A 25718-nucleotide genomic window follows, 5' to 3' on the forward strand; every position below is an offset into this window, starting at 1 on the left:
ACGTAGAGGGACTTGGTCTTGCGAAGAGGTACTTGACGGTAGTGGTACTTGACGCGTTCGAGGGTCGTTCATGTCATGGTACTTAGCAAAATCCTCGGAGAAGGTGCTTGACGGGTTCGAGGTGTCCGGACATAGTGGTACATGTTCGTTTTTCGGAGAGGTACTTGGCGTTTTTTGGTCATAGGTACTTGACGTTCTTAGAGGTTCCGAAGATGGTGGTAGATGAACATGACGCGTCGCCGTGGTACTTGTTGGTCTTGAGGGTCGAGGGTAGTGGAACTTGGCGCCATCCATGAAAACAGTGCTCGTTCAGGCATTGTAGTCGGTCTTGGCGGGTCGTCATGTAGTCGTGCATGTGTCTTTGGCGGGACCAAAATGCATCTTGGCGGTCTCGTCTCGGTCTTCACTCCAAAACGAAGCAAGGCAAAATACTCGGGGCGGTGGTACTTGGCGGTCCACAGCAAAGAGGAACCCTGAAGGGGTGGCCCGAGGAAGAACACCGCAGCAAGGCGGCGAGGCCAGGGGAGGCGCATCGGCGAAGCAGGGACTCGCGAGCAGAGGAGCAAGTCGCGGCGCTGGTGCAAGGTGGCGACAAGACGAGGTGGCACAGGGCCGGGCGAGGTGAAGCAGCAGGATGCCGACGAGGGGAAGGTGAGGTCGCTGGACGAGACGGCAAGGCGGGTCAAGGGCGGCGGAGCTCCTGGTCGCAGCGGACGGGATCCAGCAACGTGCGACTTCAAGGAAGCTCGATGAAGGGGCGCGGCAGGGAACGATGCAGGTCGTGACAATGGCAGCGGCACAGAAACCTCGCTGGTGGCCGGCCGGCGGCAAGGTGCGACGAGGAGGGAGAAGGCGAGGTGAAGCACGAGAAGAAGAGGGAGATCGAAGGGAGGACGAGGATGGGATCGGGGCTCCTCGACCTGTGTGGCGGCGCGAGGGAACGAGGGAAGGGAGAGGGATCGAGGGAAGGGCAGGAGAGACTGGGGAGACGGGGGAGATCGAAGGGAGGATGAGGATCGGGCGTGGGGGCTGCGGTCGAGCACGGTGGCCTATCTCTCCTGGCGGCTCAAGGGAGGGAAACGAGGGAGACGGCATAGGGTCGAGCGGGGAAGGCTAGGGTTAGGACTGGGGATGGATGGCCTTGGGCCTTAGGAGGGAAAGGTCTGGGCCTTGGAGGCCGGCCCAAAAGAGAGGAGGAGTCAGCTGGGCTTGCCGGATTGGGCTCTCCCTCTCCTCTCTTTATTCTTTAAACGAAAAGAAAATAGTGAGAGAGAGAGAGAGGAAAAAGAAGGGGGTTAGGGAAAAGAGTTTTTGAGCAGGAGGACATTTCTAGACTCATAAAAATAAACATGACCACAGAAAAATAGAAGTGGCAAGAATGGCAGGAATTAAATTCAAATTCTTTTGAATATACCTTCAAATGGTTTTGAATTGGGACTAGGTTCGGGTGTGGCCAAAATGTTCGGGTTTTTTTGGTGATCTTCCGTGCTATGATGAAAGAATATATGGCAATGTTGGAGACCAAGACTTAAGATAACAATGGCATTGATATTTGCAAGTGTGTTTATGGGTTGAATCCAAATTATTGGAATATTTAAAATATAGGCTCCTAATATCGGGAGGATATGTTATAAAGAGAATCAACCACGTGAATTCCCTCGGTTTAAATGGATCGAAGATCCATACGGTATTTAGTTGAGTTAGAAAAGAAATGACATGATGGGCATGATGACATGAGAATGAAACAGACGAAACAAATCACACAACGAAACCCGGAAACCCTGGAAGGCATCTGAAGCTCCGGTCTTGGGGCGTTACAACACTCCACCACTATGAGAGGATCTCGTCTCGAGATCTAGAATGGCACCGGAGGGACAACGAAAGAGAAATTGAAGAGGTAAAACTAAGTTGCTTCTTTGACAAACGAGTGAGACCAAAGAACCTTGCGAGGTTGAACAAATTCGAGAAAAGAATACAACGAAGGTGAACAAAGTTGAAAGCAGTCCGGTAGGGAGAGTTTCAAGGAAGAACAAATTCCGATAGCACTCCGGTTGAAACGGAAGGCAAAAACTTGATAAAATGAAAAGAACTTGAGCAAAAGGGCACGACACTCCGGTTTAATGGATAGGCATGAAAGAACACGATCCTGACAAAGCAAGAAGATGGGTTGGAGAGAGCAACATCACAATGCCTCCGGAACGCAGGGAAACAAGATCTTGAGGGAGCACGCTTACAACAAATGCTAGAACGGAGTTGTTGGAAAAACAACAACGAAAAGAATAAGCTTGGTATGGTCTTGTGGAAAACATCTCAATTTTTTTTGAGGTGACACCAGGCCACTCACGGGAAAAGAATTGGATTGATATGAACGAGGAGACGAGAAACTATCTCATCGGGAGGATAAATGAAGAACTTGTATCATTGATAAACACCATAAGAGCGACAATCCTTAAAGGAAAGCTTTAGGTGGAATATAACCCAAGATAATTCCAATGAAGAAAGTGATGGGTTTAAATACCTCATTCTTGACAACATGTGAATCATGAAACATGAACTCAAATTATCAAGAATGATATAATACCACCTCCAATGATACGGTAGAAAGAATTGCACTCCGGATAGCAAGAAGAAGAAAACTTGAGCTCCCCTGAAAAGAATCTTGACGAACACTTCGAGAAGGAATTAAATCCTTGATGAACCATCATGAAGAACCTTCATGAAGAACTCTGGCAACAAAAGAAATGATCAAACGGAAGGAAAGAGAGGTCGAAAAACACAAGGTGAAACCTTGTAATGATTTAGATGGATCTCCGTGGTGATATAATTGCGAGAGCTTGGAACTCCGGGAAAGAAAGATGAGCACTTGAAACCAAGAATATGTATGATGAACCACTCCGGAATAAGGAATTGAATCAACTCGATGAAACAAGAATAAGAATTACATTATGCTTATCCTTCACCAATTCAAATTCATGACAACCAATGGAATTGGCATACTACTTATTCTCGTAGAAAGGATTAAGATAGATAATTCGCAAACTTGAAGAGGCCTTCGATGATCCACCGGTAGGATTTGAAAGAACAGAAGTATGATAACGTAAGAAGAGGAATCTTGAACAAACCACCGTAAGAATTGAAAATGAACGAAGTAGGGGTGAATCACCGGTAAGAATTAGCAAATGAACGAAGATATATGAGAGAGTTTAGATACATGAGAACGAAGGGATCACGAATTGATTAGAGAATATTTGAATGATGCACCGGTAAGAATTAGAGAAAGAGAGCTGAAAGCTGAGAATGAATAAATTCTGAGATGATGGGCTCCGGAGAATCAAACTGAAAAGACTCTTGAATTGCTCCGGATAGGTGAAAAAAATTCTCACAATCCAAAAACAACTATGAGAGAATGGCAACAAGCTAGAATGACGAGTCTTGAAGAGACAAGAACAAGATTGGGAGAAAAAAAATCTTCTTCGGTCTTCACATGATGAGAAAAACCACCAAATTGTTGAGATACTCCGGGATGAAAATGGAAAGGTTGAACCAACGATGAAAGAATTTGAAAGATCAAGGAGAAAGGCATTTGACTGATGATAATTCATTCTTATGTCAAACTTTGACAAGAAATTTGAGGATATCTCCGGGAAATAAGAAGAGTCAGGTAAGATCCTCGGAAAAAACCTATGGGTTAGGGCCCACTCAAAAGAAACACCGTTGAATGACTTAAAAGATAGATTGCGTCGGTTGAATTAAATGGCTTGAATGAGAGAACATCCTCAAAAGATCTTGAACTACTGCAGAGTGGAAACACGAATCTTCGAGATATCTTGAGCACTCCGGAACAATTGAATAGCGAGAAATGACTGAATATAAGGTGCACCGGCATGAGAAGGCATTTGAAACGAGGAAAAAGGGATATGATCAACACCAAAGCTTGGATTGGTCCACAGGAGAAGAAAAGAGAATGAATAATGATGAACTTGAGGTTCCGTCAGGATCTTCATGAGAATCACTGGATAAGAACATTCAAAGAGAGGAGTAAAGAGGATTCACATCCATAAGATGGATACTTGATAAAGAAATCCGAGTCCTTGAAGAAACAAGGGTGGGTGGGCGGGAAAAACAAAGGAACTTGGGATGGATGAAAACAAACACCATTGAGAAGAAGTGATAATAGATCTTGCGAATGTTGAAGTGATCGGATCCACCTGAGGAGAGACACACCGGTTAAAAGGGATTGACAAAAACAATCTTGATGATCAAGAAGGATTAGTATTCACATAGGAGTATGAGAACACCGCTTAGGGAAGGTATGGAATCAACATTTGACTTCGAAGCAACTCGAATACCACAACTCAAAACAAAACAAATGATTGGCTTGCAGAATAAGCCGGAACAAACATATGATAGAGATTTCGTCCGAAGTTTTCGTGGTGGGGCCTACACGGGCTCGATCGTACAGCACCATCATGTACAAGGCAGTGCACATGACATACGAAGCGTCCCCGAGTCGGCATATCCAAGGACTCTTTAAGACACAACGGGACCACTGTAAAACTAACCGTGAATAGGCGGACCACTAGACGTCGAACCCCAATTTCATATCATAAATCCGGCGGAAAGATATCCTAAGAGCTACTTGATTTCCCACTTATAAACTCCCGAAACTTTCCGGTTATGCAATCAGGTGTTGGGGATACAGGGGAAGCATAATATCTCACCCAAACTAACAAATCCTACATCCAGCTGTATCCATCCTTCAACACATAACCAAGAAACCTTCGGAAATCATCTACCTCAACCTTCGAAAAGCATCCGTTATACAAGTTATGGCAATACTCCCGAACTCCCGCCCCAGTACTGGGTGGCGTCGAGGTTATCTCACCAACGAACTGCATAAAAGAGATTTTCGATGTCGGCGTACTAAACTCAGGTATTCCAGAACTGCAACGATAAAATTATGACGACAACACCTCGGAGCTCAACTCCCCGGGACACTGCCACAAAACCCCTGACAGGAGGCACCAAGACAATGTTCTCGTCACAAAACCATCGAAACGATTCCAAGATACCCGCGTGATCCTAAATTTTTTTTAGTGAAATATGAGAAGAGAAGAGTCAAAACTCTATGTCAGGATGCCTCACCAGAGCGACGAAGGGACTGAGGAGTAAAAAGAATTCCTAAACTCTCCGATATATAATTCCTAAATGACTCAAAACATTTTTCTAGACTCAACCCGTCCACTAATTCGATCAAGCAATGGGGCTCCTAAGGTCGGGGAAGGCTCTGATACTAACTTGTAACGCCCTCGATGCGGCTATATCTCCCACGTGTCGAAGCACGACTTAGAGGCATAACCGCATTGAAAGCAATGTCGCAAGTGAGGTAATCTTCACACAACCCATGTAATACAATAGGGGAAAAGAGATACACAATCGCCACTTCACACAATTACATGAATAAAGCATTACATCATCCAGATACAATCAAGGTCCGACTACGGAACCAAAATAAAAGAAGAACCCCAAATGCGACACGGTCCCCGATCGACCCCAACTGGGCTCCACTACTGATCAACTAGAACGAAACAACACAAAGGACAAGATCTTCATCGAGCTCCTCCTGAGCTTGGTTGCGTCATCTGCACGGACTCATCGGCACCTGCAAGCTGGTTTTGGAAGTATCTGTGAGTCACGGGGACTCAGCAATCTCGCACCCTCGCGATCAAGACTATTTAAGCTTATGGGTAAGGTAAAGGTATGAGGTGGAGCTGCAGCAAGCGACTAGCATATATGGTGGCTAACATACGCAAAAGAGAGCGAGAAGAGAAGGCAAAGCACATCGAGAAACTATGATCAAGAAGTGATCCTAGAACAACCTACGTCAAGCATAACTCCAACACCGTGTTCACTTCCCGGACTCCGCCGAGAAGAGACCATCACGGTTACACACGCGGTTGATGTCATTTTAATTAAGGTCAACTTCAGGTTTTCTACAACCGGACATTAACAAATTCCCATCTGCCCATAACCGCGGGCACGGCTTTCGAAAGTTCAAATCCCTGCAGGGGTGTCCCAACTTAGCCCATGACAAGCTCTCACGGTCAACGAAGGATATTCCTTCTAGCGGGAAGACCCGATCAGACTCGGAATCCCGGTTACAAGACATTTCGACAAGGTAAAACTAAACCAGCAACACCGCCCGAATGTGCCGACAAATCCCGATAGGAGCTGCACATATCTCGTTCTCAGGGCACACTCAGATTGTCCAAACTTCCGGTAGGCCAGCCCAGAGTTGCCCCTGGTGGCCACCGGCGGCTGACAGTTTGGACCAACACTCAGAGGAGCACTGGCCCGGGGGGGTTAAAATAATGATGACCCTTGAGTCTGCAGAACCCAAGGGAAAGAAAAGGCTAGGTGGCAAATGGTAAAACCAAGGTTGGGCATTGCTGGAGGAGTTTTATTCAAGGCGAACTGTCAAGGGGTTCCCATTATTACCCAACCGCATAAGGAACGCAAAATCCGGGAACATAACACCGATATGACGGAAACTAGGGCGGCAAGAGTGGAACAAAACACCAGGCATAAGGCCGAGCCTTCCACCCTTTACCAAGTATATAGATGCATTAATTAAATAAGATATATTGTGATATCCCAACAAGTAAACATGTTCCAACAAGGAACAATCTCCATGTTCCAACAAGGAACAAACTTCAATCTTCACCTGCAACTAACAACGCTATAAGAGGGGCTGAGCAAAGCGGTAACATAGCCAAACAACGGTTTGCTAGGACAAGGTGGGTTAGAGGCTTGGTTCAACAATATGGGAGGCATGATAAGCAAGTGGTAGGTATCGTAGCATAGGCATAGCAAAAGAGCGAGCAACTAGCAAGCAAAGATAGAAGTGATTTCGAGGGTATGGTCATCTTGCCTGAGATCCCGCAAGGAAGAAGAACGAGTCCATGAAGAAGACAAACGGACGTAGTCGAACGGATCCTCACAAACGCACGTTATCGGAACCAACCCGAAGAAGCAACACCGGAAAGAAGCAAACAACATAGGTAAACAACCATCACATAAACATGGCATGATGCACAACCAAGTATGATGCATGTCCGGTTTAAATATGCATGGCATGGCAAAAGCACAAACAACTCTACAAGTTAAGTGGAGCTCAATATGCAACGAGTTGCATATTGACGACACACCACATCAAATATTTAGTTCTCTCTCGGTTAGATACTCAAACAATTTAAATGTTGGTTAACATGGCAAGAGGTGAAGCATAGAAAAAAAACTAACTAGGCAAGTTTAAATGAGGCCGGAAACAACGAACAATAATTCCGGTAAAACCTCATATGCATTTATCAATTTGGTACAACAACAATTTTTAAACATTTAAATGTTATTATTATGATGCGAATGACATGTGCAAGTTATGCAATATTTATTAAAAGTTGATAAGAGCATTATGAAGCATTTGTCACCGTGGTGGAAAGAAAGGGAGTGCCACGGCAACGATAACGGTTCTGGTAGCTCATGGAAATACCGGTGCAAAAGGAAAAGTGATGGGAGCATGCAAAAGATGGTGGGGTGATCCCGGTTACCGGGTTCCCACGAGTCAACGACGGCATGGCAACGAGGAGGAACCACTAACGTTCACGGGCGAAAACAACAACTAAACATGCATCTCATACAAACATGCTTTCGTCCACGGGTCATCGTCTCGGCGGTTATACCTTCCAGGTGCATTCTCGGAGCGGTTCGGGTTCGTAGAGGAAGTAGAGGAAGTAGTCGTCCACGGCGACGGTAGTTGTACACGGGCCTTCGGCCACGGAAGTAGTCGTACAACGTTTACGTAGAGGGACTTGGTCTTGCGAAGAGGTACTTGACGGTAGTGGTACTTGACACGTTCGAGGGTCGTTCATGTCATGGTACTTAGCAAAATCCTCGGAGAAGGTGCTTGACGGGTTCGAGGTGTCCGGACATAGTGGTACATGTTCGTTTTTCGGAGAGGTACTTGGCGTTTTTTGGTCATAGGTACTTGACGTTCTTAGAGGTTCCGAAGATGGTGGTAGATGAACATGACGCGTCGCCGTGGTACTTGTTGGTCTTGAGGGTCGAGGGTAGTGGAACTTGGCGCCATCCGTGAAAACAGTGCTCGTTCAGGCATTGTAGTCGGTCTTGGCGGGTCGTCATGTAGTCGTGCATGTGTCTTTGGCGGGACCAAGATGCATCTTGGCGGTCTCGTCTCGGTCTTCACTCCAAAACGAAGCAAGGCAAAATACTCGGGGCGGTGGTACTTGGCGGTCCACAGCAAAGAGGAACCCTGAAGGGGTGGCCCGAGGAAGAACACCGCAGCAAGGCGGCGAGGCCAGGGGAGGCGCATCGGCGAAGCAGGGACTCGCGAGCAGAGGAGCAAGTCGCGGCGCTGGTGCAAGGTGGCGACAAGACGAGGTGGCACAGGGCCGGGCGAGGTGAAGCAGCAGGATGCCGACGAGGGGAAGGTGAGGTCGCTGGACGAGACGGCAAGGCGGGTCAAGGGCGGCGGAGCTCCTGGTCGCAGCGGACGGGATCCAGCAACGTGCGACTTCAAGGAAGCTCGATGAAGGGGCGCGGCAGGGAACGATGCAGGTCGTGACAATGGCAGCGGCACAGAAACCTCGCTGGTGGCCGGCCGGCGGCAAGGTGCGACGAGGAGGGAGAAGGCGAGGTGAAGCACGAGAAGAAGAGGGAGATCGAAGGGAGGACGAGGATGGGATCGGGGCTCCTCGACCTGTGTGGCGGCGCGAGGGAACGAGGGAAGGGAGAGGGATCGAGGGAAGGGCAGGAGAGACTGGGGAGACGGGGGAGATCGAAGGGAGGATGAGGATCGGGCGTGGGGGCTGCGGTCGAGCACGGTGGCCTATCTCTCCTGGCGGCTCAAGGGAGGGAAACGAGGGAGACGGCATAGGGTCGAGCGGGGAAGGCTAGGGTTAGGCCTGGGGATGGATGGCCTTGGGCTTAGGGGAAAGGTTGGGCCTTGGAGGCCGGCCCAAAAGAGAGGAGGAGTCAGCTGGGCTTGCTGGATTGGGCTCTCCCTCTCCTCTCTTTCTTCTTTAAACGAAAAGAAAATAGGAGAGAGAGAGGAAAAAGAAGGGGGGTTAGGGAAAAGAGTTTGAGCAGGAGGACAATTTTCCTAGACTCATAAAAATAAACATGACCACAGAAAAATAGAAGTGGCAAGATTGCAGGAATTAAATTCAAATTCATTTGAATATAATTCAAATGGTTTTGAATTGGGACTAGGTTCGGTGTGGCCAAAAATGTTCGGGTTTTTGGTGGAGCTCCGGAATATGATGAAAGAATATATGGCAATGTCTTAAGATAACAATGGCATTGGGATATTTGCAAGTGTGTTTATGGGTGAATCCAAATTATTGGAATATTTAATATAGCTCCCTAATATCGGGAGGATATGTTATAAAGAGAATCACCACGTGAATTCCCTCGGTTTAAATGGATCGAAGATCCATACGGTTTATTTAGTTGAGTTAAGAAAAGAAATGACATGATGGCATGATGACATGATGCAATGCACACGATGCAAAGATGAATGCAACAGACGAAACAAATCACACAACGAAACCCGGAAACCCTGGAAGGCATCTGAAGCTCCGGTCTTGGGGCGTTACAATGTGTGACTGGATCTTATTTATTTGAGAGTTCTTCTTGTGTTCCTCTTTGATTTGCTCCCCCCTCCATGTGTGAAAAGACCACCTATTAGGGTTCTACCCTTCATCATTGGGGATATCTAGGATTACACATGGTCGGTTGCCAACTAGGAATAAACACGCCGACGGTTGGAGCAGTCCTTCAAGTACACGCCAAGTCTTCGGCGGTATCCGTCTTGATCATGTCGGGGTTCAAGGCTTCTGGGGTCCTTCCTCGTGAGATAGGCGGGTCGTAAGCTCGGCCAATGTATTATGGGCCCACTAGGTTGGTAACCCCTAGTCCAGGACACCCTCAATCATGGAGCGATTTTTTTTGTTTCTACTACGTTTTCCAACAGCAACACATGCAACATAAGAGCTACTCTACGTGATCAAACAACATAAAACGAAATCGCCATCAAACGGACAACCAAACGCACATAAACAAATTGTTTACCATCCAAAAAATCATTGGAGCTCATCGCCGGACAAGTTGTTAAGTTCAACAACTAAAAAAGATAATAAACACAGGAGCACGAGCATCTTCACCACTTCCTTGTCGGGCATTTTCCCATCCGGTCGCCGGCGTAGCTGTAGGCGTTTGCAGTTGGTCGAGGATCTTGGTCATCGGAGGAGGTGGAACTATGGTTGGTCGTCATCGTCGCTGTCCTGCCTTCGCCGCTGCATCCTTCTCCTCGCGCTCCGACTGCTCTATGGCAAGCCGGAGCGCCTTCGCGTTCTCCCGCTGTAGGTAGCGAGCGTGCGTCTCCGCCATCGTGAGCGATCAACGGTAGACCCAGCGAGGAGCCGCTCCTCCTCGCTGGGCTCCGCTAGCAACCGGGTTGTGATGGTGGTGCGCGGACTGCTCCGCTGTGTCCCTCTCCCTTGCCCGCTTCCTCTCGCGGCGGGTGGTGTGTGCCTCTGATTCCAGGGTGCACATGCGGGCCAGCGACACGGGCACTAGCACCCACCGCTGGACCGCGCAGAGCAGCGACCGGTGGGGGAAGGGGACACCATGGGGTCGGAGCGGACTGCGCTGCCCCTGGCGGTGCTGTGCTCATGCTGGGAGGAGTCAGCTCCGACGTCCGCCCAACACTGGCACAGGAGGTGCAGCGACGCTGTAGATCTGGAGCTATCCCAATGTCCACCTTGGACCGCTCCAAGACAATGCAGAGGGTCAGCTCCTCGTTGATGTTGAGGACAGAGCCGGAGTGGTTGCCGGAGCTCGACATTGCGTAGGATTGGATCAGAATCAGAGAGGGGAGAGGAGAGGACGGAGCGAGAGAACAGATTGAGTGAACTAGGGTTCCGAGCGAGGAGCTGAATTAAGGTCTTTTATGGAAAAGCCGTGAGGTCGATGATGGGACGTGCTGTCAGCAGACCGTTTTATATCTGCCCTACATTTGGGCTGGATACACGAGACGCCGGATAACCTGAACATTTGAGGTCGGTTTAAGGCACGCGGTGGAACCGGTCCGGCCATTCATTTGTTCGAGTTGCTGTAACCTACCGCATTAATGTGCAGACGTAAAATTCCCCAACAAATTGAGTTCGTCCGTAGCGGCTCAACGACACGTCCCCGCTCCTACCTGGCGGCGATCAGCCTCCGGCCACAGGAGATGGGCACCACCGCAAAGCCCCCTTCCTTCGTCTGCTTGAAGTGGCCTTGGGGCCCTAGCCTTAATGCGAGCCCTAGCGGCAGCCCAAGCCCCTGCGGTGACCTCGAGCGCCCCTGGCTCTTCAAGTCCATCTCGACCGTCGCGCAAGGCCTCGTCATCGCCGGTGACATCCCCTCCGCTTCCACTGGAAGCGGAGGTCATGGGGCGAGGTTGTGGAAGCGTCACCCGGGCACCGCGCCGGTGGAGGCGTACCGCGGGGACGCGGAGCAGCGGGCGCTGGCGGCGGCGCTGGTGAGCGCGAGGGCGACCACGGTGCTGGAGTTCTACTCGCCGCGCTGCCGCCTCTGCTCATCGCTGCAGGGCCTCGTGCGCGAGCTCGAGGACGGTGGCAATGCATCCGCGAGCTTCGTGCTCGCGGACGCCGAGGACGACCGGTGGCTCCCGGAGGTGAGGGCGTCTCCTCTTGTTCATGCCGATTGCGTTGCTATCCATATTCTCTAGATTTATGCTGTTAATTTTCCTATCAATCGATGGATTAGTCTCGTTAGCCTCGTTGCTCTAATTATTTTTTGTCGGAGCTGGTGCAACGTGTGGTGATTTGTAGAGAACTGAGGTTATAAACACTGATATTTCAGGAGAAGGTTGGGTTTTTTTAGAACGAAGACGCAAGAAGCGTCCGGCTTTAAATTAATAAAGCCCACCAACAGGCAGCATCCAACAGTTGTAACAGAAACAAACAAAAGGAAGTCTTTGGCCGAAGCCCAAGTGAGATACATGCAACCGGCCTTTAGCCTGAATAAGATGGAACTAGACAATAACACACAGGAGAAGGCTGGTTGCTTATAAAAAAATTTCGTTAGCATATGCTGGGATGGTATTGAAGAGTCAAGTGCAGTTATTTTCATTTAAAATCAAACCCTGTGGTGTGCTTGCATTTCAGTTAGTATGTGAATTGGGTGTTGAAAGTTTCTGCTTTAGGTTCCACTTCCTTGAAAGCCACGTGTTAACTCATAAAACGGTAAATGAATGAGGACGAGCTTCTTATCTTAGATGTGGTTATGTCAATCCCTGTTCCACAACCCACAGTCAGCTGTATTGTTTGAGATCAAAGAGTTGTGGTGTTTACACTTCACACTGATTTATGTGCTGCAATGGTGGCATCAGTGGACATAGTTTGCAGTCATTAGTGTGTATTGGTGAAGACTCTTGTTACTGCTAAAGTGTAGCCTCGGTAGAAGCAACAATTTGTTGAACTTGAACATGCCTCCTGACTGTCAGGTTACAGCCAATCGTTTAACTGTGTTATCCTCTCGTCATCTGAAGGTTAATGATGGAGTGAGTAAATACCATGCAGATGAATGGCTCAGACAGTGCAACTTGAGGAGCATGACATGCTAGACTAAGGAGAAATAGACTATACATGAGAGAGCACTTCAGATGAGGATTAGACATGGTTCCTAATCTCCAGGACATACAGTGCGCGCCCCTATATAGTATAGTGATGACCGGACCCCAATTACTGATTATGTGGACTGGGATACAGACCCTTGGTTAACCTATATCTACCATCTGGCTCAATCTCTAATATGTTGTTCTTTTCATACGATTCAACTTCTTAATCCTCATGGGCCCCAGGCTCTTGCTGCATTCTGCTGCTAGTGTTAGTTTCGGACTCCCGAACAACCTGACTGTCTTGCTGCTGTCGGATGTCCTGGCCATTGTTGCCGAATGTATTGCTGCCACGATGCTCCTATTGCCTTGCCTTGCGCCCTAGCCCCTTTGTCCGCAACGTCCTCTTTCTGCACAGACATGGCTATTCTTCTTCTACTTAGCATCGATCAAGCGGTATTATGCATATGCTATTGTTTACTTTAAGGAACTCTGTTACGGATATTTGATGTGCCAAAAAAAAAGGGCTAGGGCATGCATTTGAAGGTGCTAGGTAGTATTTACTAGTAATGGTATCCTTTTTTAGAACAGTAATAGTGGTACCTTTGTTAGTAGGTCCACATAGGTTTTCAAACACATGTCCATACCATGGAACAAGCCCCTAGTGCTTGGAAAGTTGGAAGTAAGCACTTGGGCAATGAAGATGGTGGGCTTAGTTGAAGGATAAGCAGACGACAGTTCAGGATAAGTATAACAGAGGCTTGACTGATGCTAAATTTGGTTATTTTGTGCGTTAAGGTTGTTTGAATATCTGACCTGCTAATCATTTCAAACATGGTAGATCTCTACTTTGGTTCTAACTGTGTCAGCAGCACTGCTGTCGGTTTCTGCAGAAACATTGGCCCATTCTGCTTTCCCATTTTGAGAAAGGGTTGCTCAGTTGCTAGACCTAAGTTCTTTGAAATTGTACTAAAAACTGTTCCAGTCTCGCAGACACCCTAAACCATCCACCAACTCACTCAGGGTTCCAATTCGTTTAGGGTAGAGAGGGACTGGACTCGGTCTCTTGTGATGTTCTGGGAAATTGAACTAAATTCCCTCCCTACATGAAGGGATTGGGTAAATTCCCACCATTCCAAAAAAGTTTTATTGCATGTTAGTGGTCTATATCAGTTCCTGAAAACAATTTTTTATTTATACTAGTCTCCTTTATGGCTCACAGGCTCAACTTACCAAGCTCACCGAAGATGCTATTTTTCTTGACATTGTTTGTTTTGAGGTTGCTTACCGCGTGCTCTCCTTCACACCCGGTCTTTCTTCTGTTGCTAATCTCCTCTGATTAGTGACAATTTCTGTAACTCTCTCTTCTGCTAAGCCAATGAAAAGCCAGGAAACTGGGTCTTTTAAAAAAAAAGGACATACACCATGTGGTTACTGAAGATGCTACTAGTACTATGGGTTGTCCATATTCATATACTGCAGTATCTGCGCATGCTTGCATATCCATGATGTTTCCACTCTGAAGTCTGATGCTTCCAGCTTTAACAGCGACAATTATATGTATATTTGCAGCTTCTGCATTATGATGTCAGACATGTTCCTTGTTTTGTGCTCCTGGACAAGAATGGTAGAGCCCTAGCTAAAACCGGAGTTCCAACTAGCAGGCAGCATGTTATCGCTGGCCTTCATCATCTTCTTAACATGAAGCAACCATCTGGGCAGGAAGGAAAGAAGAGTCGATCATGATGACAATTTCTTGCGCATGATCTGTAATCATGGATCGTATCTGATAACACATTTTGTTTGTTAACCAAGCATAGACAATGTTGGAAAAAATATTTTTAGCCAACTCATATATGGTCAGAATTCTAGAAGTTGATGTGGTGTAATTAGAATGTGGGAGATTGTGCTGCTTTTGTGTCTTTTTTCCTGATGAATAGCGGTGTATCTGAATATACACGCTGGAATATTCTTCTGAAATAATTCATCATGATTTCTGTTTTGCTGTTCAGGCTGCAGGTGGGACTGCTCGTGGGTGTCCCACCTCTGCCCGCTTCGTCCCAATACAACTTTTTTTTGGGAAACACTATCCATCTGTAGTCTGATATGAGCACATCGTCAGACCACGCGCAAGCTGTTGATTCATGCTCGATCTCGCGGCAAGAGACCACTACAAAATCCTCTTTAATTGCCCCCTTCCGTTTTTCATGCATCACCTTCCGGTAATCCCTCACCCCGTTACCTTTCTCCCGAATCGATCACCACCCCCGTGTCTGTCTCCTACCTCCCGACCCTCCATTGTCGGGGTCAACATCCACCCCGCTACCCTTGTACTCTCTACCAGGGGTTGGATCCTGTTGGGGATATAACTATCAGATATGACCCGCCCAGGAGGGGCTGGGTCAACCACAATGGCGGTTCATCTAAATGAAACCCAAGAGTATACAAGATAGCGGTTCACAGTTAGGCTTATAAGAGCCCCAGGCCCAGAGGCGACTTAAGGCCCGTAAGTATAAAACCATCATGTATGTGTAGACTTGTAATGTAAGACATGTAAGATACGTCACCGAGCCGGACACGTTGTATGAACCGGCCGGGACTCTGTAGGGCGCAGGGCGTCAATCCATGTATATAAAGGGACGACCCGGTGGCGGTTGAGGGCAAGAAACATTAGATCGAGAGCCAGACAAAGCGTGTTTGCTCCCTGGTAATCGAAACCCTAACAATACCACCTCAAACTGGAGTAGGCTTTTTGTAACACCCTCGATGCGACTATAGCTCCCACGTGTCGAGGCACGACTTAGAGACATAATCGCATTGAAGGCATATGTCGCAAGTTAGGCAATCATCACAAACATCCCAAGTAATATAATAATAAAGGGGAGATAACATAGTTGGCTTACACTCGCCACGTCAATCAAGGTATATAAATAACATTATATCATCCAAACACTCATGACCCGACTACGGCGCCAAAATAAAAAATAACCCAACATGCGACACGGTCCTGATCACCCCCAACTGGGCACCACTACTGATCATCAGGAAAAGAAACATAATAACGTTGAGAGTCCTCGTCGAACTCCCACTTGAGCTCGAGCGCGTCACCTGGAGCGGAATCATCAGGCCCTGCATCTGGTGTAATAGTAATCTGTGAGCCACAGGGACTCAGCAATCTCGCACCCTCGCGATCAAGACTATTTAAGCTTATAGGTAAGGCAAGGTAAATATAAGTGGAGCAGCAGCAAGCGACTAGCATATATGGTGGCTATCCTGTTCGCAAAAGAGAGCGAGAAGAGGAGGCAAAGCGCGAGCGAGAAACTAGAGGACAACCTGCGCAAGCATTACTCCAACACCGTGTCCACTTCCCAGACTCCGCCGAGAAGAGGCCATCATGGTAACACACTCAGTTGATTTATTTTAATTAAGTTAAGGTTCAAGTTATCTACAACCGGACATTAACAAATTCCCATCTGCCCATAACCGCGGGCACGGCTTTCGAAAGTTCAAATCCCTGCAGGGGAGTCCCAACTTAGCCCATGACAAGCTCTCACAGTCAATGAAGGAATAGACCTCCTCCCGAGACGTTCCGATCAGGCTCGGTACCTCGGTTCTTCTTCGACATGTTAAAACAAGACCAGCAACACCGTCTGAATGTGCCGACAAATCCCGATAGGAGCTGCACATATCTCTTTCTCAGGGCACACTCAGATTGTCTTAGGTACGGGTAGGCCAGCCCAGAGTTGCCCCTGGTGGCCACCGACAGCTGACAGGTGGACCAACACTCAGAGGAGCACTGGCCCGGGGGGGGTTTAAATAAGATGACCCTCGGGCTCCGGAAACCCAAGGGAAAAAGAGGCTAGGTGACAAATGGTAAAACCAAGGTTGGGCATTGCTGGAAAAGCTTTAATCAAGGCGAACTATCAAGGGGTTCCCATTATAACCCAACCGCGTAAGGAACGCAAAAATCCGAGAACATAACACCGATATGACGGAAATTAGGGCGGCAAGAGTGGAACAAAACACTAGGCGAGAGGCCGAGCCTTCCACCCTTTACCAAGTATATAGATGCATTAATATAACAAGATAATATAATGATATCCCAACAAGTAAATAAAGGTTCCAACAAGGAACGACCTCCAATCTTCACCTGCAACTAGCAACGGTATAAGAGGGGCTGAGCAAAGCGGTAACATAGCCAAACAACGGTTTGCTAGGACAAGGTGGATTAGAGGTTTGACATGGCAATATGGGAGGCTTGAAAGCAAGTGGTAGGCATCGTAGCATTGGCATAGCAAAAGAGCGATTATTTAGCAAAGCAAAGATAGTAGTGATTTCGAGGGTATGATCATCTTGCCTGCAAAGTTATCAGAGTTGACTGGATTCTCGAAAGCAAATTCAACGGGCTCCTCGTTAGCGAACTCGTCCCCCGGCTCTACCCAAACAAGACAAATAAGCAACAAGGACACAATCAACCACGTGCAAGGGTCAAACAACATGATGCAAGGATGGTATGCTATGCGGGATGCGATGCGGGATGCAGATGCAAGAATTGACAAGGGATGCATTACCCTGGCCTCAACATGGAAATCCAAGTGTGTCACTGAAAAGATGAGATGAAATCGCTTGAAAACGATATAAAGAACGCCGGAATCGGAGTTACGGCTTGGAAATGGCAAGCGATTCAAATATGACACCGGTCTGCGATTTACAGCAAGTAGCCATCTAAATGCAATGAGAAGAACATGCTACAGCACTCAAACATGACAACAAAATACATGGCAGGGATGCATTCAAGATGCTTAATAAAAGTCTAGCACTGAGCTACGGCCAATTCATCCATTATCAGTTTCAAACAAGCATGGCAAAAATGCATATGGTAAACAGATCACAGACTTAGTGAAATTAACACTTGTCTGGAATTTCAGATCAGGTAGCACTCTTCGGAGTAACAAAACTATATGCTACAGGACCTGAAGATGGCAAAGTAAAGCATGACATGGAGCTACTCAAAGAGCTTAACAAAAGTCCCTTAGTGACCTTGAGCCAAAAGGGATCAGAAAATACAATTGCAAGCATGTGAACATGACAAAAACATAATCAGATCACAGACTTAGTGAAAACTGGAGCGTGCTGAAAACAGATATCAAGTAGGCATGTTTACAAGCTCGATGCACTCACTTCGGAGCAAGTCATGACAATCTAAGCATACACCCATCAAGAGTACACAAAATGCAAGCTAGACATGGCAAGAACAATAGCATAGCATGCACGGATCAACTACAACATCATCGGCAAAATTGCAAACAAGTTGACAATCTGCCCAGATTCACAAAGTAGCAAAAGTAGAGCTCGATTGACTCAAGTTAGGGTGCTCTATAATTGCAAACAAAGACATGGATGGATAGAGCACTACAAGATTAACAAAACATCCTTACTGATCATCTTCAAAAGAGGCACGGATCACTAGGAAACAACAAGAATATATGGCATCATGAGATAAACAAGTCAAGGACTTAGTGAAATTACTAAGTCCCTGAAATCAGCACTACCAAGTGCCTCTCTTTGCAGGCTTGCACTAGTCACCACACACATCACAAAAATACATGGGTTGCACCTCTGGAAAGATGGCAAAATCCTTAACAAAACATATGTAGAGCTCATGGGCATATCATGCACACAATAATCATGGCAAAAATGACAAATATGCAAAATGGAGTAGCAGATCTGACAATTATCTCAAGTAGCCCTCTTCTAGTAGCATTTCGGACATCAAGATGAACTCAAATGAAAATGATGCAATGGAATGAAATGATGTACTCTTTGAGATGAACATTTTGATATGCTATATGCCAAAAACGGAGCTACGGATGCGGAGATATGATGCGATGAACAGGAGCACATGGATTAGGGTTTCGGGCGAAAAAGTCAACCCACGTTGGGTCTAGATCCAGATCCGAACGGTGCGGATTCCGGGGTTCGCCGGAGAGAGCTCGAACTCACCGGAGAGGGGGGGGGGTCGCCGGAGCCGGGCCAGATCTTCGCCGGAGAGGGGCGCGGGCGCCGGATCCGGGCGTGGGGACGCCGGATCTGGCCGGCAGCGGGGCGGCGCCGGTGGCCGGAGGAAGCGGCGAGGCGGCGCGGGCGGCGGAGCAGCTCGGGCGAGGCGGCGCGGGGCGGCGGAGCCGGTTGGGCCGCGGGGGCCTCGCCTGGGTCGGGCGGGCCGCGGTGGGAGTGGCGGCGGCGATGCCACGTGGCGGCGCGGGTGTGGTTGGCGGCGGCGTGTCCAGCGCCGGCGGACAATGTCCGGCGCGCGGAGAGGAGCGGGACTAGGGTTAGGGGTGGAATGGACCGCGAATTTCGGAGGGGGTGATATTTATAGGCGTAGAGGGAGCTAGGAGAGTCCAAATGAGATACGGTTTTCGGCCACGCGATCGTGATCGAACGCTCTAGATGATGGAGCAGGTTTAGGTGGGTTTTGGGCCAAATTGGAGGGGTGTTGGACTGCAACACACACGAGGCCTTTTCGGTCCCTCGGTTAACCGTTGGAGTATCAAACGAAGTCCAAATGATACGAAACTTGACAGGCGGTCTACCGGTAGTAAACCAAGGCCGTTTGGCAAGTCTCGGTCCAATCCGGAAATGTTTAATCCCCACACACGAACGAAATCTAGAAATGACCACCGGAGGAGAACGAAGCGCCGGAATGCAAAACGGACAACGGGGAAAATGCTCGAATGCATGAGACGAACACGTATGCAAATGCAATGCACATGATGACATGATATGAGATGCATGACAACGATAACAACACACGAAGACAAAAACACGAACCCGAGAAAATAAAATAACTCAACGCCAGAAACGGCAAGAGTGGAGTACAAATTGGGAAAGTTACATCCGGGGTGTTACACCTTTACCTTCACCTCAAGGGGCCGAACCAGTATAAACTCTCCGTGTCCTTTGTCCCGTTTAACCCCTTTAAGCTAACCTCGTCGCAATGGCTCCACAACTATGTCCTTCCATAAGGACATCTGCCATTTCACTTCCACGACAGTTCGCGCCCACCGTGGGGCTCGCGCATGGTGGTTTCGAGTTCTTAAAGGGCAACTTCAAAGGGCTCAAGGGATATGCGGTGGGCCGGATGACCAAGAGTTGTCGCGGCAAACTCTACATCTACGATGCAGGCTGGGGCCCCGAGGCCGGCTCAATTGAGTATGGGTACCGGGTCCCCTTCGGCGGAATCCATGTCTTCATCGGCAAGATTGGCGAGCCGGGCTCTAAGCCGGACATCTGCACCGACATCATCGAGACGGCTCAGCGTGCACGACTCGCCCAGGCTCAGCCCGCCGTAAAGCATGTCTTCGTTGGATGCACCGATGGGGCTGAGTTGGAAGGCTCTGTCTCCGGCGGTAAGATGGAAATCTGCTCTGATGACGAGTCCACGGGTGAGACCAATTCAATGTATCAACTGCAAGATGGAAGGCTTGGGGACTGTTCTGATGGCGACAGTATTCTGGATCCCTGTGAGCCGCCGAACAGGGTGGCGATCTTCATGGCTGGCACACAACCGGTTCTTGGCTCAACAGTCGCCGCGACTATGACTTCTAGTGCAGCTGCGATTACGGCAGCTTGGGCTGGCGGTTCAGCTCTTCCGCTGGCTCAAGTCTTAACAGATCTATTGGATGCTCTAGCGACTCTGATGGAGGTTGAGGTAACCCCACAAAACTAGGAGCAACAAAAGGTAGAAGTGGCTAAATTACGTGATGGAATAGCACAAGCTAAAGCAGACTTAGCGGCAGAGAACGCTAGGATGGCTGCAGAACAAGCCGTTTTGGACGCCCAAGCACAACGGATTCAGGCAGATTCATATTGGCTTAGGGTAGATCAGAACGCTTCACACGAAGTCTTGAGAAGGAAGCACCCGAGTCGTTTGCCCTTGCTTTACGAGTCGAGGGATCTCTTCAACACCTCGGGAGTTGGGGCAGTAACCCGCCGGTGGTGAATCAGATAATTGAACCACCAGGCCAGCCGCATATAAACGACACTCCGTCTCAGCGTGTGGTGGCACCATCGGGTCATTACTCCACCCCTCTAGACAACATGATTGCTGCGGCTACCCGATTGGCGGCTCTGCCCATCAAGGGTGAAACTCCAGCGGCGGTTGAAACCCGAAGGGCCAAGGAGCTTCTTCAAACAACTCTGGTGGAGCAACAGGCTTATTCTTATAGTCATGATCGGATTCATGCAACCCCTCGCCCAAGACGGAGCTACAATAGGCACATTGACTCGCCAGCGGTCTCCAGTACTGAACGACGTCGTAACCAACCTCATGGACATGACCTGGCACACAATGGAGTCAATGCGCATGATTTGGTGGACCAGGCCAGAGCACGCCGGGAGGCTGAGCTGGCGGCTCAACTGGTGGCTCATCAGCACACGCCGGTTTACCCAACAGTTTCAATTGAGGCGGGTGTGACTCCCAAGGCTTTTCGTGTGCCATGTCTAACGGCGGCTATACGAAACGAGCGTCTGCCCAAGGACTTCAAAGGCCCTCGTAAGGTGCCTAATTACGCAGCCGATCAACCCACTGAGGTGTGGGTGGAGAGTTATGAGATGGCCATGGAGATGCTGGATGTTAGTGAAGCTGCTTACGCCAAGTACTTCACCATGATGTTAGAAGGGACGGCTCGTACCTGGTTAAAGGGATTGCCGGCTAATTCCATCGGGTCATGGGCGGAGCTGAATGCCCAGTTTATCCAGAATCTCAAAGATACATGTAAGCAGCCTATATCGATTGTGGATTTGGTTTCGTGTGTGCAGGCCAAGGGCGAGTCAACAACCAGTTGGGTGCGCCAGGTCTCGACTATCATTCATTCTTCAGATAATATCAACGTCGGCTCAGCAGTTCTGATGTTGGAGAAAAATTGCCGATTCATTCCACTCAAGCAGAAGCTTGGGCGGCTGAAGCGTCATTGCAACGACATGGGGGTGCTGATGGCGGCTCTTGTTAAATATGCCGACTCTGGTGGTACCAAGGACCCTGACTCAGAGGACGAAAGATTAGGAAAGGGAAAGAAGAGTAACGGCATGAAGGGACAACAGTACAACCCTACCAATCAGGGCGGCAACGGTAAGCGCAAAGCTGATGACTTTGTAGCCAACACAGGTACGCGCAATGATAACCAGCGCCGTAGGGGACAGACGGGGCCGCCGGCTCCAAGGACAGGATTCGACCTTGAGGCAATGTTAAATCAGTCGTGTCCTAAACACGGAACGAATCAGCCGGCTACTCATTCATGGAGGGATTGCAGCATAATGAGAAGCTTTCGAGAATCCATCCAGCGCCACCATGGCCCAAATGGCGGATCAGGGTCTGGTTCTCATGGTCCGGGTCATGGAGGCGGCGGTTCAAGTTTCGATTTTCAAGGTCACGGTAACCAGGGTGGTTACAATCAGCAAAGTAATCAAGGGAGTCAACAGCAGCAGTCTGGTTATCAGATCAAGCCGAAGCAGTTGAATAGTGGGCAGTATCATGTCTTTACCACTAGCTTATGTAAGCGGGACCATAAGCTTCATAAGAGGGCCGTGAAGGCGATTGAGCCGGCGGTGCTGCGTTATCTGCGATGGTCAGAGCAGCCTATTGTGTGGAGTCGAGAGGATCATCCTCCCCGGGTTGATAATCCGGGTCATCTGGCTTTGGTGGTGGCGCCTCAGGTTGGGGGTTATAAGTTTACCAAGGTGCTCATGGATGTAGGTAGCAACATTAACATACTTTATTATGAGACCTTCCGTCGCATGGGACTGACGGATAAGAACCTTAAGCCGTCAAACACTGTCTTCCATGGTGTGGTGCCGGCAAAGTCAGCCTACCTGGTGGGTAAGATATCTTTGTAAGTTGCCTTTGGAGATGAGCATAATTTCTGGTCCGAAACCTTAACATTCGAAGTGGTTAAGATCAAGAGCCCTTATCATGCTCTGTTTGGGCTACCGGCTTATACTAAGTTCATGGCGAGGCCTTGCTATGTGTACTTGCAGCTTAAGATGCCGGGTTATAAGGGCACCATCACAGTGCATGGGAGTCACAAGGTGGCTTTGAAATGTGAGGAAGGAGATGCGGCTTATGCTGAATCGGTTTGTGCAACGGAGGAGCTGAAATTTTACAAAGATAATGTTGACCCGGCAGACATGACGTCCTTGAAAAAGCCAACCACGGCGCATGATCCTTTGTTAATGTTTAAGTCGACAGATGATAGTAAGTTGGTTGATTTCATCCCTGGCGACTCATCTAAGCAGTTCAACATCAGTGCTAATCTGGATCCGAAATAGGAAAGCGTGCTCATCGAGTTCATCCGTGAGAACTGGGACATCTTTGCATGGAAGCCTTCAGACATGCCGGGTGTATCGAGGGAACTCGTAAGCACACTTTTAATATTGATCCGAACTTTAAACCGATCAAGCAATTTCTTCGCCGGTTTAATGAGGAGAGGCGGAAGGGCATTGGTGAGGAAGTGGTCCGTCTCCTGGCGGCCGGATTTATCATTGAAGTTTTTCATCCTGAGTGGTTGGCTAATCCGGTGCTGGTACTCAAAAAGAACGGCAGTTGGCAAATGTGTGTGGATTACACGGACTTAAACAAAGCTTGTCCGGCTGATCCGTTTGCTCTCCCTCGTATTGATCAAATTATTGATGCTACGACATGTTGTGAGTGTTTGAGTTTTTTGGATGCTTATTCTGGTTATCATCAGATCAAGATGACAGTTAAGGACCAGGAGAAGACAACCTTCATTAGTCCATTTGGAGCCTTCTGCTATGTGTCTATGCCTTTTGGGCTGAAGAGTGTCCATGCGACTTATCAGCGGTGTGTGCAAAATTGCCTTCACAATCAGATTGGGCGCAATGTTCATACTTATGTAGATGACATTGTGGTGAAGTCAAGAGAGAAGGAGAGCCTGTTGATGATTTGAGGGAGACGTTTGACAATCTCCGGGTCTGCAAGATGATGCTCAATCCGGCTAAGTGTGTCTTTGGTGTGCTAACATGCAAGCTCTTGGCTTTCTTGGTTTCTAACACGGGCATTGAAACTAACCCGGAGAAGATCAAAGCCATTACTTCATTGGCTAAGCCGGCGTGTATTAATGATGTTCAGCGTCTGGCGGGTCAGATTGCGGCTCTGAGCCGGTTCATAAGCCGGCTGGGGGAGAAGGCTATTCCTCCTTATCAGATGATGAAGAAGACATATCACCTTGTTTGGAGTGATGCTGCTAATCAAGCGTTTGAGGATCTGAAGAAATAGTTGGTTGAGCCCCCCGTGCTTCCTGCCCCCGTTGATAAAGAGCCTCTGTTGTTATATGTGGTTGCTAATAGCTGGGCTGTCGGTGTAGCCATCGTGATGGAAAGAAAAGAGGCAGGTAAGGAGTACCCGGTCCAGTGGCCAATTTATTACATCAGTGAGGTGCTTATTGAGTCTAAACAGAGGTATCTGCATTGGCAGAAACTTGTATATGGGGTTTTCATGGCAAGCCAGAAGCTTAAGCAATATTTTCAAGGTCATCCTATCACTGTGGTTAGTTCTGCTCCTTTCAGAGATATCATCCAAAACAGGGAAGCCACAGACCGGGTTGCTAAGTGGGCCATTGAGCTGGGGCCTCGCGATTTAAAATATGTGCCTCGTACGACCATCAAGTCCCAAGCACTTGTGGATTTCATCAATAACTGAACAGAGCTGCAAGCACCTAAGGAAAAGTCGGATAACACATACTGGACCATTCACTTTGATGGATCCAGACAGTTGGAGGGCTCGGGGTTGGAGTCGTCTTGACTTCCCCACGAGGTGACAAATTTTCTTATGTTCTCCGGCTATTGTTCCCCTGTACGAACAATGTAGCTGAGTATGAAGCTTTACTCCATGGTCTTCGGATGACTAAGGAGATGAACTTAAGCCGGGTAAGGTGCTTAGGCGATTCAGATCTGGTGGCTCAGCAAGTTTCTGATACTTGGGATTCTAAAAATCCACTTATGGCGGCTTACCGCCGAGAGGTTGATGCCATTGCGGGTCATTTCAAGGGATATCAAGTTGATCATATTGATCGCAGGAAGAATGAGGTAGCTGATACTTTAAGCCGGCTAGGGTCTCAGCGTAAGCCGGTACCACCTAACACGTTTCTGGACATTTTGCTTAACCCTTTTATTAAATTGCCTTCAGAGAAGGACCTTGCTGTTGCTGACCCGGAAGCATAATTGGTGGCGGCTCTCCATGCTATTCCTGATTGGACGGTTCCGTATTTGGCTTACATGACCCGGGGTGAGTTGCCAGAGGATGAGGTCTTGGCCAGACAGATAACCCGGCGGTCTAAGTTAATGACGATTGTCAACGGGGAGTTACACCATCGCAATGTCACGGGGGCGTTTCAATGTTGCGTCTCTCCTGAAAAAGGTTGTGAGATTCTACGAGAAATCCACGAAGGAGACTGTGGTCATCATGCCGGCTATCTCTTGTAGCCAAGGCTTTTCATCATGGGTTCTATTGGTTGACGGCTCACGCTGATGCTGAGGATTTGGTAAGAAGATGTGATGGCTATCAGAAATTTGCACGACGAGCTCATGTGTCGGCTCAAGAATTAAGGATGATTCCAATTACTTGGCCGTTTGCAACTTGGGGGCTTGATATGATTGGGCCTTTTAAGAGGTCCAAGGATAAAAAGACCCACCTCTTGGTGGCGGTGTATAAGTTTACTAAGTGGGTTGAAGCAGAGCCGGTTAGTAAATGTGATGCGCCAACAATGGTTCAATTCATGAACAAAGTGATCTTCTGGTTTGGCTTTCCACACAGCATTATCACAGACAATGGCACTAATCTTTCCAAAGAAGCTATGGAAGAATTTTGTCAACGAGAGCATATTCGGCTTGACGTTTCCTCTGTGGCTCACCGTCAATCCAATGGGCAGGCAGAACGAGAAAATCAGGAGATTCTGCGAGGTATCAAGCCCCGACTTATGGTTCCTTTGCAGAGAACGCC

General features: G+C 48.3%; 1 protein-coding gene across 1 annotated transcript; it reads left to right on the plus strand.

Annotated features, from left to right (window-relative positions):
* The first annotated feature begins 11200 nt into the window (after positions 1-11200).
* LOC125551321 lies at positions 11201-14703 on the plus strand. The gene is made up of 2 exons (XM_048714511.1): positions 11201-11758; positions 14273-14703. Exons 1-2 carry the CDS (start codon positions 11210-11212, stop codon positions 14444-14446), a joined length of 723 nt encoding a protein of 240 aa, XP_048570468.1. The 5' UTR covers positions 11201-11209; the 3' UTR covers positions 14447-14703.
* Positions 14704-25718: the final 11015 nt, after the last annotated feature.

Source organism: Triticum urartu, chromosome 4, assembly GCF_003073215.2.
Source record: "Triticum urartu cultivar G1812 chromosome 4, Tu2.1, whole genome shotgun sequence".
NCBI lineage: Eukaryota > Viridiplantae > Streptophyta > Magnoliopsida > Poales > Poaceae > Triticum > Triticum urartu.